This window comes from Netta rufina (genome assembly GCF_964035555.1).
Source record: "Netta rufina genome assembly, chromosome: 22".
NCBI lineage: Eukaryota > Metazoa > Chordata > Aves > Anseriformes > Anatidae > Netta > Netta rufina.
The window spans coordinates 2,617,508-2,632,636 of NC_140146.1; the positions used below are offsets into that span (position 1 = coordinate 2,617,508).

At 50.4% G+C, this 15,129-nt stretch overlaps 3 protein-coding genes across 6 annotated transcripts in view; 1 reads left to right on the forward strand and 2 right to left on the reverse strand.

Moving 5' to 3' along the window:
• Positions 1 to 198: 198 nt before the first annotated feature.
• On the reverse strand, positions 199 to 5,372 carry LOC311217833 (aflatoxin B1 aldehyde reductase member 2-like). Its single transcript, XM_084300168.1, has 7 exons — positions 5,173 to 5,372; positions 3,854 to 4,041; positions 3,221 to 3,325; positions 2,195 to 2,291; positions 1,867 to 1,966; positions 1,304 to 1,433; positions 199 to 738 (listed from the first exon to the last, which is right to left on the reverse strand). Exons 1-7 carry the CDS (start codon positions 5,369 to 5,371, stop codon positions 577 to 579), a joined length of 981 nt encoding a protein of 326 aa, XP_084156294.1. The 5' UTR covers position 5,372; the 3' UTR covers positions 199 to 576.
• A 133-nt stretch (positions 5,373 to 5,505) lies between these two features.
• On the forward strand, positions 5,506 to 9,865 carry SLC66A1 (solute carrier family 66 member 1). 2 transcript variants are annotated; one of them, XM_084300066.1, is made up of 9 exons: positions 5,506 to 5,742; positions 6,207 to 6,381; positions 6,535 to 6,664; positions 6,760 to 6,847; positions 8,036 to 8,190; positions 8,276 to 8,368; positions 8,759 to 8,944; positions 9,243 to 9,374; positions 9,511 to 9,865. In XM_084300066.1, the coding sequence occupies exons 2-8, from the start codon at positions 6,230 to 6,232 to the stop codon at positions 9,339 to 9,341; spliced, it is 903 nt and encodes a 300-aa protein (XP_084156192.1). In that variant the 5' UTR covers positions 5,506 to 5,742; positions 6,207 to 6,229; the 3' UTR covers positions 9,342 to 9,374; positions 9,511 to 9,865. The 2 variants fall into 2 exon arrangements, with proteins under 2 accessions (XP_084156192.1, XP_084156193.1); XM_084300067.1 differs by having other exon boundaries at positions 9,662 to 9,865.
• Positions 9,866 to 13,643: 3,778 nt separating this feature from the next.
• CAPZB (capping actin protein of muscle Z-line subunit beta) overlaps positions 13,644 to 15,129 on the reverse strand; it is a gene marked incomplete at its 5' end in the record, with an annotated part of 62,288 nt that continues 60,802 nt past the window's right edge. For all 3 annotated transcript variants that reach the window (XM_084300201.1, XM_084300200.1, XM_084300199.1), the window contains one exon: positions 13,644 to 13,889. In XM_084300201.1, coding sequence (XP_084156327.1) covers positions 13,802 to 13,889 — 88 coding nt within the window. In that variant the 3' untranslated portion in view covers positions 13,644 to 13,801. The remainder of the gene's footprint in view (positions 13,890 to 15,129) is intronic.

A 15,129-nucleotide genomic window follows, 5' to 3' on the forward strand; every position in this document is an offset into this window, starting at 1 on the left:
AGGTTTAGTTCTGGGTGCAGAGTTGAAGACTCTGGCAAATGCTCGTCCTATGTACACCAACTACTTGGTAATTCTTGTTTTGACATAACACACCTGATACTAGGTAAGGTTATCGGTTTGGGCTCATCTTCTGATAAGAGCTACTGCTGCCAGGGAAATACCAACCATGATAAAGCACCACAATTAAGAGGCAGGGACTGAATTAGGAAAATGCTTTATTCTTTCACATAATTATTTAAGATTCCTTATTAACTGAAAGCAGCACTAGGACCCTCACCCAGTTACATTCTCTATTTTCTCCTATTAACTGCATCTTTAAATTACAGCATGTGCTGTGTAAAGGCAAACTTCTAGGAGGGGAGACAGTATAAAGCATGGCCCAACGCACCGAGTGCTGAAGGGGTAGTGTAGGCACAGGCACATGAATCATACAAAGCTTCATCACTACGAGAAAAATCACAACCTGCCATGTCAATCAGCGGGGCGGCATGGGCAAGTACCTCTTGTGCTTCCAGAGACCTGTGCTTCACCCTCCTGCTGAGCCGCTCATGGCACCAACTTTCTTTTCCCCCCAGTCTAGCGGAAATAGTTGGGGCAGTCGTGCGCAGTCAGGTTCCAGGCTGCGTCAAAGGCCTCCACGACAGGCGGGAGCAGGGGCCCCTCTTCGCTGTAGTCAAGGTTCTGCTCTAGCTGCTCCAAGCTGGACATCCCGATGATAACGGCATCTCCCAGAGAACCCTTGTAAAGCAATTTGAGGGTAAGCAATTCCTCTTAGAAACTCTGCTCACCTCCCAAGCCATTTCAGGCCAAACCTTAAATGTTTCTGATAGCGCAGTAACTCCAGGATGTTTACGCAACTGATGCAATAGAGTTAAACTCGCATGAAATCCAAGTTGCTATCTCCAAATTGTGCCTACCCCTCAAGGCTGCTAAATCCCACTTTATGGGGATGGCAGGGGCTATTCTGGGGAATATGAACACTGACTTCCTAATCAGTGAAAAGCCAAGTCATCTCTTCAAGGAAGCTGGCTGGTGGGGAAACCAAGACCAAAGTAACTGGCACTTAAAATCTTCCAATCCTATGAACACGATATTCTGTGGGGCAACAGCTGACTTGCCCCTACATCCTGATGGGCGGAGACTGCACAGCAATTTTCATTTTGAACCACCATGAACCCACAGGATATTTAGATTAAAAGATAACTGTCCACAGGCATGCAGTAAACCACTGCGTGCTGCAAAAGCTGCCCAATTCAGGTACTGCTGCATAGACTGCTTGGTTATGGCCAGGTCAAACTCTTACCTGCAGTTTGGAGTGATTGTACAGCCAACGCAAAGCAGCAGAAGTCAGGCTTGGTGGGTTGGAACCATAAGCATCTTTCAGAGCTTTTTCTACTAGGGCAATTCCTTCAAAATTCTGCTTCTTCCAGTACCTGCAAGAAGAGAAATCAATGTTACTGCCCTTGTGAATCATAAATCTATATCCTAAACGAGTATGAAAGGCTTTTGGGAGCCTCCTACAGCTATCTGTAGCCCCCAAGGTCTTCCACAATTCACCCCTGCAAGTCAGGGGGAAGCTGAGCTTCAAAACCACTCTGAAAAGCTGTCATGTGCCACAGTCCCAACCACGTTCAGAAGAAGGAAACGAGGTGCTCAGTGCCGTTACCTCAATCCTGAACAAAAGCAGCATGAAGGCTGCCCTGCAGCAGCCCAGAAAGGACACAAACCTGCACAGAATCACTGCACAGGATTTGGTCATTTTGCTTCCTCACAGCAGACTGTAAGGTTGGGATTTTTTGTTTTGTTTTTTGACAATGTAGCCACTCCTGTCCCACCTCCCTATTCTTCCAGGGGTACAAGACACACCTGTCCCTGTAGGCTTGAGCCCAGTCATTCCCAAAAAATCTTCCAGTGGGTTTGCGAGTGTCTTTATCCTCATACTTGTACTTTCCAGTCAGCAGCCCTCCTGCAAAGGGTCAGCAGCATGTTTAGTGATGAGCTGGCTCTTCTACAGCCCCCATTCCACGTGTTTTTGTCTCAAAGTCTCCTTGACCAGTCAGGCATCTCTGACCTGGATGATGCCTTAACAAATTCCTGTGACCACATACCTATTTTTGTCTCTCCTTTCCAGTGGTCACACCCCTCCAGCCCACACCACCCCGCAGTACCCCTCCTTGCCCACCCCTCCTCATACCAGCCAGGGGGTTGTAGGCGTAGAACCGCAGTCCGAAGTGTCTCAGGCAAGGGAACAGCTCAGCTTCCACCTGGCGAGTGGTAGCATTGTACATGCCCTGCACAAAGGTGAAGACAACAATCTCAAACACTAGCTCATGATAGCAGTGATGTGCACAGGATGGCTTCAGGCCTCCCAGCACGAATCCTGGCTGGTTAAGTCATGACTTAGATCTGCTTATCAGGTGGCACCCAGGTATCATTTAGCGGTGACACCAGGTCTGTCAGCCAGCAGCAACAGTTTATTTGCAGAGCAATGCACTTCTATCCTTCATTAGGCTTTTCTTCTCATTTTAGTTTCTGCTCATAAACAAAACTGGGCATTTTGGGATCTGTACTTGCAGCAGATATGCAATCTGGGAAAATAATTTAGCTTTTTACTCATTCCTGAAAAAAATACATCTGCAGCAGCAAGATTCCTCCTCAGAAGTGCTATTCCCATTAAATGGTGTGGGAGTGCCCCTTTCTATAGATCACAGCTTTATCAATCATGCATTAAAGGATCTCAAACAGCCTTTTCCCCACCCTTCCCAGACAATACTATCATCTTATCCAGAAGAGTGGCTTCAGGTTCATTAGCTGCCTAGGAATAGACTTACAGGACTGCAAACAATAATGCAGAAATTACTTCAGTTTCACATCACACAACTCATTAACTCCAGAAAAAAAAAGTGCATACTCAGCTTTTTCTTGGAAGTGATCTCACTCAACTTGCTCTTCACCTGTGTCCTGAAATGCGCCCTAAAAGGACTTTCCAGCCTAACTGCAGCAGCTTCCTTTTTGTGTTTATATCTGACACATTGGGAGCCACTCTAAGACTTGGGGCTCCCAGCCCCTGCCTCATGGTGACCGACCATTGCTGTCTGCTGTTATGACACACACAACCATCTGTGCGTTGTTTTGGTCTGAAGCCTCAGATTCTTTCAGTTCAATTTGTCTCAGCCTCCACAAAAGATATGCTGGACCACGGAAGGTCCACATCCCTCACCTGGTAGACAGTTGGCATCACCCAGTTGTTGTATTTGCAGATGGTGCAGATTTCTGCGACCTCCCACGCTGCATAGTTTGATAGTCCGAGTTCTTTAAACTTCCCCTGTAGAGGAAAGGAATAAAAGGGTATTCAAAACCAAGCTTTAAAAGTGTGTTTGTAAACAGTGCAAGATATGTATGGTGAAAGGAACAGTCACTGAAATTTAGCCCAGAGTTCTCTGCTCATCCCTGTCCAGCTCTTCCAGATGATTATGAATTATTAGACCTAACAAAAACATTTCCCCTATTTCACATTCCTTTTGAACTCACACTTCCAATTTCAGTGGCACTATTAGGTCAACACAGTTCAGGAATTCTTCACCCATTACCTAAACTGATCTGAACCTAATCTGTTAACACAACTGAAAACAAAGTTCACAAGTTCTAACGGTTCCAAGCACGCCTGAGAACAAAGTGCACCATGTGAACTAGGTGAATGTGCACAAGTGCCAGTTGTATGGCTTCCCCCTGCTCCCCCCACCTAGTGCTGTGCAAACCCCACGCTGCAGAGGAACGCAGCGAGCATCCCAATTTAAAATGTGGTGGGAGGGAATCAAGAGACAGTCCAGGACTGGACTTCTTCCCACTTTACTTCTTTGTGCAGCTCATTGCAGGCACGCAGAGTCTCCTCCACCGGGGTGCCATGGTCAGGGGAGTGGAGGTAGAAGAGCTCCACGCTCGTCCTCTGCAGCCTCCGCAGGGACTCTTCCAGCTGCGATCTCACGCACTCGGGCTTCAGCGTGTTCCCTTCCCACGGGTTGGCCTTGGTGGCGACTTCCACTGGCAGAGAGAAAACAAGTAACGATGAGCGGGGGCTCTGCAGGAACGGAACAGGCTCGGGGCGCCCAGGGGACGGCCCCTTTCCCCTCAGGGCCGGGGGTCGCGCCCTCACAGAATCACAGAATTTCTAGGTTGGAAGAGACCTCAAGATCAACGAGTCCAACCTCTGACCTAACACTGACAGTCCTCCACTAAACCATATCACCAAGCTCTACATCTAAATGTCTTTTAAAGACCTCCAGGGATGGTGACTCCACCACTTCTCCGGGCAGCCCGTTCCAATGTCTAACAACCCTTTCAGTAAAGAAGTTCTTCCTAACATCCAACCTAAAACTCCCCTGGCGCAACTTCAGCCCATTCCCCCGCATCCTGTCACCAGGCACATGGGAGAAAAGACCAACCCCCACCTCGCTACAGCCTCCCTTGAGGTACCTATAGAGAGCGATAAGGTCGCCCCTGAGCCTCCTCTTCTCCAGGCTGAACAAGCCCAGCTCCCTCAGCCGCTCCTCGTAGGACTTGTTCTCCAGGCCCCTCACCAGCTTCGTCGCCCTTCTCTGCACCCGCTCAAGCACCTCCATGTCCTTCTTGTAGCGAGGGGCCCAAAACTGAACACAGTACTCGAGGTGCGGCCTCACCAGAGTCGAGTACAGGGGGACGATCACCTCCCTAGCCCTGCTGGTCACGCTGCTTCTTATACAAGCCAGGATGCTGTTGGCCTTCTTGGCCACCTGAGCACACTGCTGGCTCATATTCAGCCGACTATCCACCATCACTCCCAGGTCCTTCTCTGCCAGGCAGCTTTCCAACCACTCCTCTCCCAGCCTGTAGCTCTGCTTGGGGTTGTTGCGCCCCAGGTGCAGGACCCGGCACTTGGCCTTGTTGAACTTCATGCAGTTGGCCTCAGCCCATCGGTGCAGCCAATCCAGATCCTCCTGCAGAGCCTTCCTACCCTCGAGCAGATCGACACACGCACCTAACTTGGTGTCATCTGCAAACTTACTGAGGGTGCACTCGATCCCCTCATCCAGACCATCGATGAAGCTATTAAAGAGGACCGGCCCCAGCACCGAGCCCTGACCCCTTCCCCTCCGCCCCCTGCTCCCCCCTCACCGCCTTCCCCCTGCCCGTTACCCGAGTGTTCTCCGGCGGCCAGCAGCGAGCCCAGGATGCGCTCGGACTCGCCGCCCGCGTACATGTACGCGGTGTCCAGCAGGCGGTGGCCCCGCCGCACGAAGGCGCTCAGCAGCGGGGCGCTCCCCTCAGGAGCCACCCGCCGCCCCAGCTCCATGGCGCCCAGCACCACAGCGGGTCTCGCGCCTCTCGCCGCCATCGCTGCCTCTGGCACTGGGCAGGCGCGGGCAGGGGGAGCCTCCTTGTTGCTCGCTGCTCGCCCCGCCCGGGGAGGGGAGGGGAAAGAGAGGGGAAGGGGGAAGGCTGTGAGCCAGAGCCCGGCCTGCGCGGAAAGAAACTTTAAAATAGATAGATATATATCAAAAAAAAAACGGGGTTTGGGGACGAAAGCGGCAGGTTTTCGCCAGGTGAGAGGTTTGGAAGGAACGGTAAACCTCCGGATAAAAACGGCAGAGCTTCCCCCTCAGAAAAGAAAACAAACAAACAGCAAACTTCTAAAAAGGAGAAGATTTCTCCCAAAAAGCACCCTGCCGAAAAAAAAAAAGCAGCAGAGCGCCGCCAGCGAGCGAGGTAAAGCCGGTGCCGTGAGGGGGCGGGGGGCGGCTTCTGCCTCGGGGGGACCCTGCCCTGTGGCACGGGCACCCCAAAGGAGGCTGTAGGGAGGCGGCACTGGGCTGTGCTCCCACCTGCCTGGCGACAGGACGAGGGGGAATGGGCTAAAGTTGTGCCAGGGGAGGTTTAGGTTGGATATTAGGAAGAACTTCTTTACCGAAAGGGTTGTTGGGCGTTGGGATGGGCTGCCCGGAGAAGTGGTGGAGTCACCATCCCTGGAGGTCTTTAAAAGACGTTTAGATGTAGAGCTCGGTGATATGGTTTAGTGGAGGACTGGTTAGTGTTAGGTCAGAGGTTGGGCTGGGTGATCTTGGAGGTCTCTTCCAACCTAGATGATTCTGTGATGCTGTGACCAGTCGGGGTGCCGCTGGCCACCTTCTCCCCTGGCTCCATCCCTCACCTCCCACCCTGCGTCCCCTCAGGAGCACCCCCACTGCCGCCCGCCATGGCCTCGTGGCGCGGAAACGGCTCTGATTGCCCCAACGGCTCCCGCTGGGTGCTCGAGGTGTTCGCCGAGTGCGCCCAGGACGGCCGTGACATCGCCAGCGTGGTGCTGGGGCTGGTCTCCATCTGCTGCTTTGCCGCCGCGTCATTCCCGTGAGTACCACAAAATACCTTCAAAAGAACCAGATTTTCTGTCCCACTCAGAAACGCTGGGTTTCACACCTGGAGGGAGCAGCCCCAGAGCATGGGGTGGGTCCCAGGTGGTGTTGAAGTGGTTGGAGCTGACGGTTTGTGTCCCCTCTGCAGGCAGTTCTACCAAGCCTGCAAGACGGGCATCATGGACCGGGCCCTCTCCATATACTTCCTACTGGGATGGCTGGGGGGGGACCTCCTGAACCTCATCGGTTCCTTCTTGGCAAACCAGCTGCCCCTGCAGGTACCCTCCGGCCTGTGCATCTCTCCCTTTTCCCCACGGGTGGGATCAGGGGGAAGCCTTTCCCTGGGACCACCAGCTCATGCCTCTCCCCACAGGTCTACACGGCCGTGTACTACGTGCTGGCAGACCTGGTCATGCTGTCTCTGTACTGCTACTACAAAGCTAAGAACCAGGGCCGAGGATGTGAGTTTTGGCTGAAGCATGGCGGGATGGTGCTTACAGCTGCGTGGTTGCTGCTGCCTGGCTGAGGGAGGATGCGGGGGTAGAGGGACCCTGGAGAGGTGTATATCGTCTGTTGGATGCCCCTTCTTGATTGCTGGCTTTTGTCACAGATAACCTGCCACCCATGAAAGCCACCCGTTTATTTCTAAAGCAGCATTTTGCTGAGAGCAAACAGTACTGGCGTGGCTGGGGGCTGTGCTGACCCTGCCAGCCATCGGGGAGGTGCATGGAGCATGGGTTGAAAATAAACCCCTCGTGAGTCGGGGGAGTGCAGAAAGCACCAGCAGTTACACGGTGACTGTGCTGGGGCTGAAAACCACGGCCAGCTCTGCCAAACCACAGGAGAAGGGGCACCGTCCTCTGCCTGTGGTGATGCTGCCGGCTGTTTTGGGGTCCCAGCCCTTCTTGCAGGTAGTGACAGCCTTGGCAGGATGGAGAAGAATTTCTTCCCCGCTCAGAGGGAATAAAGGGGGGGAAGGGAACCTAAACAGGGCGCTGCAGGTCTTGTGAGGCTTAAATGGCAAGAGAACCTGATTTTTAGTGTGGCAGCTTCCTGTGAACTACAAACAGGAATCCCTGGACATTATTTAACTTATTAAAGCAATTTATTAAACCAGTTGATGGAAAGCTCATCAACTATACAGTTATATTAATGCTAGAGAACTTATTTACAGAATACTATATAAAGACGGCCTGTCTTACCCCTGTCCCTTACCAGGGTGGGCGGCATGGTGGAGCCAGTTTGTGCAGGACGAGCAGCAGATTTAAAGGTTTTTAAGATCCTGAAGACCTTTAAAAAGGGCTGGGTCTGGCAGGGAGTTGAACAAGCACTACTGTGAGTTAAGAGTGTGAAAAGCTTCAAGACAGGAAGATAATTTCTAAAGAGTTCAGGGCTTTTTTAAAACTTGACCGTTCTGGGTCTACCGAGATAGGAGCAGTTTCCTCCCTGATAACTTACAAATTGCCCTTATCGCTGTGAGATAAGAATCCCATGCGACCTATTGTCTGGTACAGACTCTGCAGCCGCAGATGAAGATAGGAGAGCTTGGGTTTTTATTCCCCGTGTTCATCTGAGGGTACCAGACCCTGCAGAAGGGCTGCCAGGGTGGAGGAGCCTGCCCTAAATGTTTTCTGCTTGCTTCCCTGCAGTCGTGGCTCCCATCAACGTGGCCTGCCTCTTCTGCCTCCTGGGAGCGGCCTCGACCGTCCCCTTGCTGGGCAGGGCCCCAGGCCTGGCCTCCGACTCCACAGCCTTCAGAGGGAGGTCTCTGCTCTCTGCTGGCCTGGAGGAGCCTGAGTCCAAGGTGAGCCGGTTCCTCAGGCCAGGGAGGCAGGAAGGGGAGCCCCCGAGGGCTGGGGGCCTCGCTCAGAGCCTGCTTTGCCTTGCAGCCTTTCACCAGGAGCGAGATCATCGGCTTCACCATCGGCTCTGTCTCCTCCGTGCTGTACCTCTGCTCCCGTCTCCCCCAGATCTACACCAATGTAAGTGAGGGCTGGGCAGGATGCAGCGAGCCCCAGGATCTCAGCCCAAAAGGAGCAGTGGGGTTTTTAGTTCCTCTTTGCTTGGTGTCTGCAGCTCCCCTGCCTCTCACCATGTCACAAGGGATTATCTTTCTGTATTTATGTTCTGCAGCCTGATTAACTTTTCTCCCCTCTCTTGAACACAGCAATACTTTCAACATGGTCTTTCGTTTTTTTTTTCTTCTTCATTTACAAGCAAAAGGGGAACTAAAAGGCAGTGCCTCAGCACCCTTCTTCTCTCTTCCCAGGGGAGGGTGATTAATGCCACTGCGGTGGGGAGATTTCAGAGCTGCACCCAAGCTCCTCTCCCCATCTCTCCCCGTCCCCATGTAACATGGCCTCTCCTTCCAGTACCAGAGGAAATCCACCGCTGGCGTCTCCTACTCCCTCTTCGCCCTGGTGATGCTGGGGAACTTGCTGTACGGTGCCAGCGTGCTGCTGAAGAACCCCGAGCCGGGGCAAGGTGAAGGGGACTATGTCCTGCACCACCTGCCCTGGCTCATCGGCAGCCTGGGCGTCCTCTCCCTGGACGTGGTCGTATCCTTTCTCCTCCCGTGGTTTTCTTCGGGATGGTGACACGCAGCTTTTCCAGGATTGGGCAGAAGCGCGTGGTGGTGGTGCTTTTAGGCTGTCCTTTCCTCCCTTGTGTTCTGGTGACTAATTCAGCATTGCAACAGCAGAGTGCTTCAGACCAATTTGCAATTCAGCTCATTGTCCTTTACCCACATCAAGGCCTCCCCGTGCTTCCTCTTGTGGTGCAAACAGCTTTTTGGGGCTGGTCGTAGCTCCATGCATTCCTGTTAAATTCCTGTGATGAGCCTTAACGTCTTCCCAGATCTCTTTCCAGTTCCTCGCTTACCGCGGAGGGCAGCCAGGTACAGGTGAAGAGAGAGATGCTCTTCTCGGCGGGCAGGGCAACGGCTTGGACAGCTGACAAAGGAGCGTGGCCCAGCGCCAGAGCAGCAAGGTACTGGTGAGGAAGCTGGCCTTGAAGCCGGGCAAACCTGCCTCTCAATCCTGTCCTCTTCTCTGGGTGGCACTTGAGAGAAGAGGGTGCGAGCCAGCGGGTGATTTGTGCTGCTAAAACATGTATGCCTACGCAGGTGGCACAGGATGCTGCTGAGAGACCTCATGCCACATAGATACCAATGATACTACCGGGATAAACAGAAAAACTTTCGATACCTCAGCAGGTCACTTCCCTGCTCTGAGCTCCGCAGCTGACCTCAGTCACTTCTGCTTTCTGTACCTCAGCGGTGATGTGGAGCTTGCACACTGTGGGCAGAAGCGATGACAAGAGCCAAAGGAGCTGCGGGGAGGGCACAGAGATGACTGACCCGCCACAGCTGCCAGCACCGCACGCCTCTGGGGGGTGGGTGGGTCTCACGTCCCTGCTCCTGAATTTCTGGAAGGCGGGGCAGTGACTGGAACCCATCTGGAATAAAGGGAAGGTGCAGGGCAACCAAAGTGTTTCGGTTCACACACAGGTATTTTAATTAGCATGGCTCTGATTTCTATAAACAAGTCCTTGTCCCACGTGCCTCCTTTGTTTTTATTGTGTTGGTTCATCTGTTAGTTCCTGCCTCCTAATTGTTCTCATTAGTTCTCTGAAATGCTTGGACTTTTCACCTTTCACCTCACCTACATTTTATTCGTATGGGCTTTTGGGGGAAGATGGTCCTTCCTCCTAACGAGGCAAAATGAGAAGAGAGGCTGCAGTTACCTGGAGCCTTCACAGGGAGGTGGGGAGGAGGTGAAGCATCGTGGACCTGGGAGCTCTCCCTGGCTGTGTGCTCGGATGTGCAAAGTCATGCTGTGGGAGCAAGGCGGTGGCTGCAGGAAACCCAGCAACGCTGCAAGGTGCTGCCTTTCCACTTGCCCCTGTCCCATAGCCACCAGGTGGCTGTCTCAGCCCGTGCACAGGCCAGGCACTCCAGCGTTACTGCAGGGCCTTTAAAGGAAAACTGGCACAGTTTGTCCTCCTATAAATTAGCTGCTTTTTATTTCCCTTTCTTACAGCTCCAGTTTTCCTAATATCCAGCACTTCCCAGCTGCCTACCCGTGCAGCACGCCTGCTTTCTGCCTTTTTTTCGCTAGCATTTATCATTAACTTGCCTCAGCAAGCCCCGTGATGCTCATCCTTCCTTGTCCTCCCCGAGGAAGTCGCGTTCCTGCCCCCACCACGCGCTCTTCCTGCTCCCTCTGCACGCCCCTGAGCCAGCCAAGCCACAGCTCCCAGTCTGCACAGTTCAGCCTGGATCCTACGTGAAACGGGAACTGAAACTACCAAAAGCCTTGCAGACTGCAACAGCATGTTGGTTAAAAACCAAAATGGCTTGTGTTTGGGGCTTACCCATTTGTTCTCCAAAAGCAAAATGTTTTTCAGACTCCTCGACCTTTCTGGGCAGAGCAGGTGAGTTTTCTCACTCCCTTCATTCGCAGTTTTCCCTTCTGGGCTTGCAGGAGCTGGGGCTGTTTGCCTCTTCCCAGTTCTCCATCCAGCAGTGTTTGCTCTGCCTTCTTTCTCTAGGAATTGCGAGGGAACAATTTGGGTTTGGCCAAGGCAACTTAAGGCAAACCATGAAGATGCACAGCTGTGTTAGATTTCAATACCCATTCATTACAGCTGAAGACCCTGAGGCTTGGTTTTGGTAAAGGAAGATTTTTTTTTTTCTTTTTTATATGCAGCTCACTTTTGCTAGCTCATGCCCTGAAGCTGGGAGACGGCACAGTTGTTTTCTTAGGAGGTGAATTTAGCATGTTGACAAGGGATGGGCTTGGGTTTGGCACACGTTCATTGTAGAAACGAAGGGCTGTGTCTGCTGGTCCCTTGCTGGGTAACAGCCACGTGCTGGTTAGCAAAGTTTGTCTTAAAGCCAGAAAAAAATGCTGCGTAAGGAGGTTAAAATAATATATATAAAAATTTAATTTGTTCCCAAAGTGCATCCAGAGCACAGGTAAATGTGGCATTGATTTACTGTTTTGGGGATGATGGGAGCAGGCAAACACAGCTCTGCATTTGGCAGCCTGAGTTTCTGTGCTGGCAACCATCCAGGTGGTGGTGTATGGAGAGTCACAGTGCAGAGACCTGAAAGGCTCTGGCTGATGTTATCCCTCGGAGACTATAATGCAGCCGTGTTCTCAAAATACCCCCCAACTTAAACATTTTGTGAAGAGGTGAGTGTTAAAAAAGGCATGGACACAAAACAACCTGTCCTAAAGTGGGTACGTAATGTGGTAGCAGGCTTGGGATTGCAGAAGCCAAAGCTGAAGCTGGAGGTACCCAAGCTGTAAGGTTACGGTGCTGTGAGAACAGGGAGAGGAATAAACTACTGATGGCGCACTTACGCCTCCCTGCAGCTCGAACAGGTTTGTGAAAAGGGCACAGCGGCCATCAGGCTGTTTGTACCTGCACAAACCTCTATGCTTAATTCATCCGGGATCAGACCCTGCTTCATTTATGGCTTGTGTGCAGAGATGGCTCTGGAGAAGGAAAACAAACTCCCCCAAAGCAGCACACACATGTGCCTGCTGCAACTGGAAACAGCAGAGAACTGCACGTTTCCCCCACCCTGGGTTAGGATGCTATTTTTCAAGCTTCAAGAGTTCCCACAGGCTTATCTCCAACTTCAAAAAAACCTTCTCCGTACAGCAGAACCAAGAGGCAACAGCAGCAGGACCTCAACATGTGCTCCTCGGGGCTCCTGGCTTTGAGGCAAGCATCTGCGTGCTCCTTCCCTCGAGTCTGGCTCCCAGATGAGCCGTAGCAGAGGCCCCAGGGAAATGATAAAGCACAGGTCCATAATTACCTGCAGATGTCTGGATGCTAAAATAGGTCATATTAGGAAAGGAAAATTAGAGCAAGTTAATCAATATTAATGCCAACGGGCTCAACTTGCGTTCACAGGGGTTCAGCCAGAGGCTCCTTCCCGAGGTTGCGTACAGGTGCTCACGTTCCCCACTCACCAGCACCGTGATCAAAGCACACAGCCGAGCAGGCAGCAAACCTGACACCATGCACGATGCCTGCCTCCAGCCACAGGTTTTAGCAGAAGGGGTGTGGGCATGAGGTTCACGAATTAGAGGGACTAAGCACACAGGTAGCTTTTTGGGAACATCAGCAGGTAGAACCTTTCACCTAAAATTGCCAAGCACTGCTGAAACTTGCCCCTCTACCCACAGAAGTGCAAACAGGCACCCTCCCAAATTTTTCCACCACACACAAAGCCTCCCTAATCCTTCCCTAAATACATCTGTTCCATGTTTGCTGGATGCCTGCAGCGCCAGTCCCAGCACGCAATGGGATCCCAACTTCCACCCCAATCCCAGCACTGAGAAAGTTATGGCAAAAGTAACAGCTGCCCACTGCTGCCTGTGCAAAGAGCAAATCCTGTGGTACAGCAAATCCTGCTTAGAACAAGCAAGTTTCAGCTGATCTGTATGCGGGGGGGAGCTTTATTTTCTTTCTATGGCTATACACTGCAGCAGCTGTTTGGATAACTGAGGATTTCATCGCACGCCTTTGTTCTCCAGTACACGCCTACCTCCAGACAGCATGATTGCTTCCAGTTGTTACAAAGGAAAGAGTTCACAGCATTTCAGTTAGAGAACCCCACGTAATGCAGCAGGAGGGAAAGAGAAATAAGGAGGACACCAACTGCACACACTGCTTCCTGGGATTTTTTTTTTTTTAATTTTATTTTTATAATTATTTTTTATTTTTTAGTATGGAGGCTCAAGTATCAGATGTAGATTCAATTTAAGCTTTACAAAAAAAAATCAAAACAAAAACTCCTTTTGCATTCCATAAAAATTGACAGAAAAGCGCCTTGGAACCAGGCTATAGAAGAGCAGAACTCTCAGCAGGTCTCCTAATCAATGTCTCCTTGCAAATCTGGTTTAGTCAGTATAGTACAACACCAAGGAACACCCTCTCTTACCTCCCTCCCACCAGCCATGCCCTGTGCCCAGCCCCCAAACATACGTGGAATAGATTTTTTTTCCAGTTCTTCCTCTTTCACACACCACAGTATTTAATAAATTTTTGTTTTACATTTTTTACACCAATGTAACAAAAGGCAGGAGGGGTGGGGAGGAAAAGACAAACAATGATCCGTGTGTATGCATATAAATGGGGGAGGGTGGAAGAGAGAAAAAAATACATGGACTTCTACAGAAACATAGCCTAAGGTCTCAATAGTAAAATGGGGTGCAAAGTAGGCCTCAGAGACTGAAAAAGTTTGTACAGCTTTATTCATGGGGAGAAGATGGCGTTGCATGAATAGTATTGAATGCAAACTGTGACGTGACGTAACAGAAAAGGTCAGGGGAATGAGTTTTCTAAGAAAGGAATCTAACGAGTGCATGGCATGTCTTGTTAGCATGAAGAGTATTTTAACTTTGCTGCTTTCTCTTTAAAGCCTCCACCAGGTCGTTTTTAAGAGCTTCTTGTTTTGATTTGTCTGCAAAAGTCTGCACAGACCTGTGGGGAAGAAGTAAAAACACAAGTCAGAGGCAACGCATTCAAAAGGAGGTGTTTTTAACAGTTCTTCTGGCATGAGAGACAATAGCAGAAGCACCTCAACCCAGGCTTAGAGGAAATAAAACAACTCGCCTGTTTTAATACAGAAAACAGAAGGCAAAGTGAACACTTCAGTGATTATATCAAAGCAAAGTCTAGCAAGGACTGCACCAAAAGAGATGTTTCCCCAGAAGTTCCACTCAGCCTCCAGTTGCTGGAGGGAGATTCCTTTTTTTTTTTTTTTAATGTTACAGATTGGAAAAATCCCAGTATACCATCAGCAAAAGATGTTAGCGCTCTCACTCTCAGAAGGACCACGCCAGGAAGGTAGAGAAGTCCAGCCTCTACCAACGAATGGGAAAAGGGCCCAGCTGTCAGAGCTCCTGAGCTTTTTTGCAGACTGATCACCCAGGGTAGAGCTGCCACATCAAAATGTCTCTCCGGCATATTCACCAGTGAGAAAATCACCCAGAGTTTCTTCTTGAATTTGCTTTTCCAATTTATACCTTACCTATAGTAATTAGCAAACCAAAGCAACCATAGGAGAACAGAGAAACCGTCAGCAAGATCACTGCAGGGCTTTCTTTCAGCTAAACGTTTGGTTATAGAGGAAAAAAAAAAATAAGTCAAAGTCATCTCGGCTCACTGCCCTGTTGGATAGCTGGGGAAGAACCTTGCTTTCCAATGATACAGTAAAAGGCTTCCAATATAAAGAAAAAAAACCTTTTAAATATGATCATTAATAGAATAGTAATACTAGACTTTTCAGGAGTTGCTAACACAGAAGTGGTTAGATGTAGTTTGGGAGGATTTCTCCCCACATAAGCCATATTTCACACCCTCTTCTGTACTCAAAGCTACCTCATTTTGCCTGGATGCTGTCTCCAGTAAACAAGGCTGCTCTTTGTGTCAGTTATTTTCCTAACATTTTTATAACAGTATTTCCATTCTCTTGTCTCTGGAGACTTCCGCTGCTTTAATAAAAATATATACATTTTATATTTGCATTTGTCACAGGCTAAAGAAGTGGTTCTCAGCCACTATCAACAAACAGTGCATATTCCCCTTCGTCAGCTTAATGTGTTTAAGACAACATCTGTAACTCATTATGAATTGGAGTGGAAGGTTAAACTGGCTCAGGGTTAGTCACTGCTGTGCGTCCTAGACATTCAGAGCTCCAGAGCAAATGAGAGCATATGAA

Excerpts from the sequence above, each read along its gene's own strand:
- SLC66A1 (XM_084300066.1), top strand. The coding sequence starts at position 6,230 with ATGGCCTCGTGGCGCGGAAACGGCTCTGATTGCCCCAACGGCTCCCGC. Across the intron at positions 6,382-6,534 it reads TTTGCCGCCGCGTCATTCCC|GCAGTTCTACCAAGCCTGCA; the intron begins GTGAGTACCACA and ends TCCCCTCTGCAG. Across the intron at positions 6,665-6,759 it reads CAAACCAGCTGCCCCTGCAG|GTCTACACGGCCGTGTACTA; the intron begins GTACCCTCCGGC and ends CTCTCCCCACAG.
- LOC311217833 (XM_084300168.1), bottom strand. The coding sequence starts at position 5,371 with ATGGCGGCGAGAGGCGCGAGACCCGCTGTGGTGCTGGGCGCCATGGAG. Across the intron at positions 2,292-3,220 it reads TGATGCCAACTGTCTACCAG|GGCATGTACAATGCTACCAC; the intron begins GTGAGGGATGTG and ends ACCTTTGTGCAG. Across the intron at positions 1,434-1,866 it reads GCTCAAGCCTACAGGGACAG|GTACTGGAAGAAGCAGAATT; the intron begins GTGTGTCTTGTA and ends CTCTTCTTGCAG.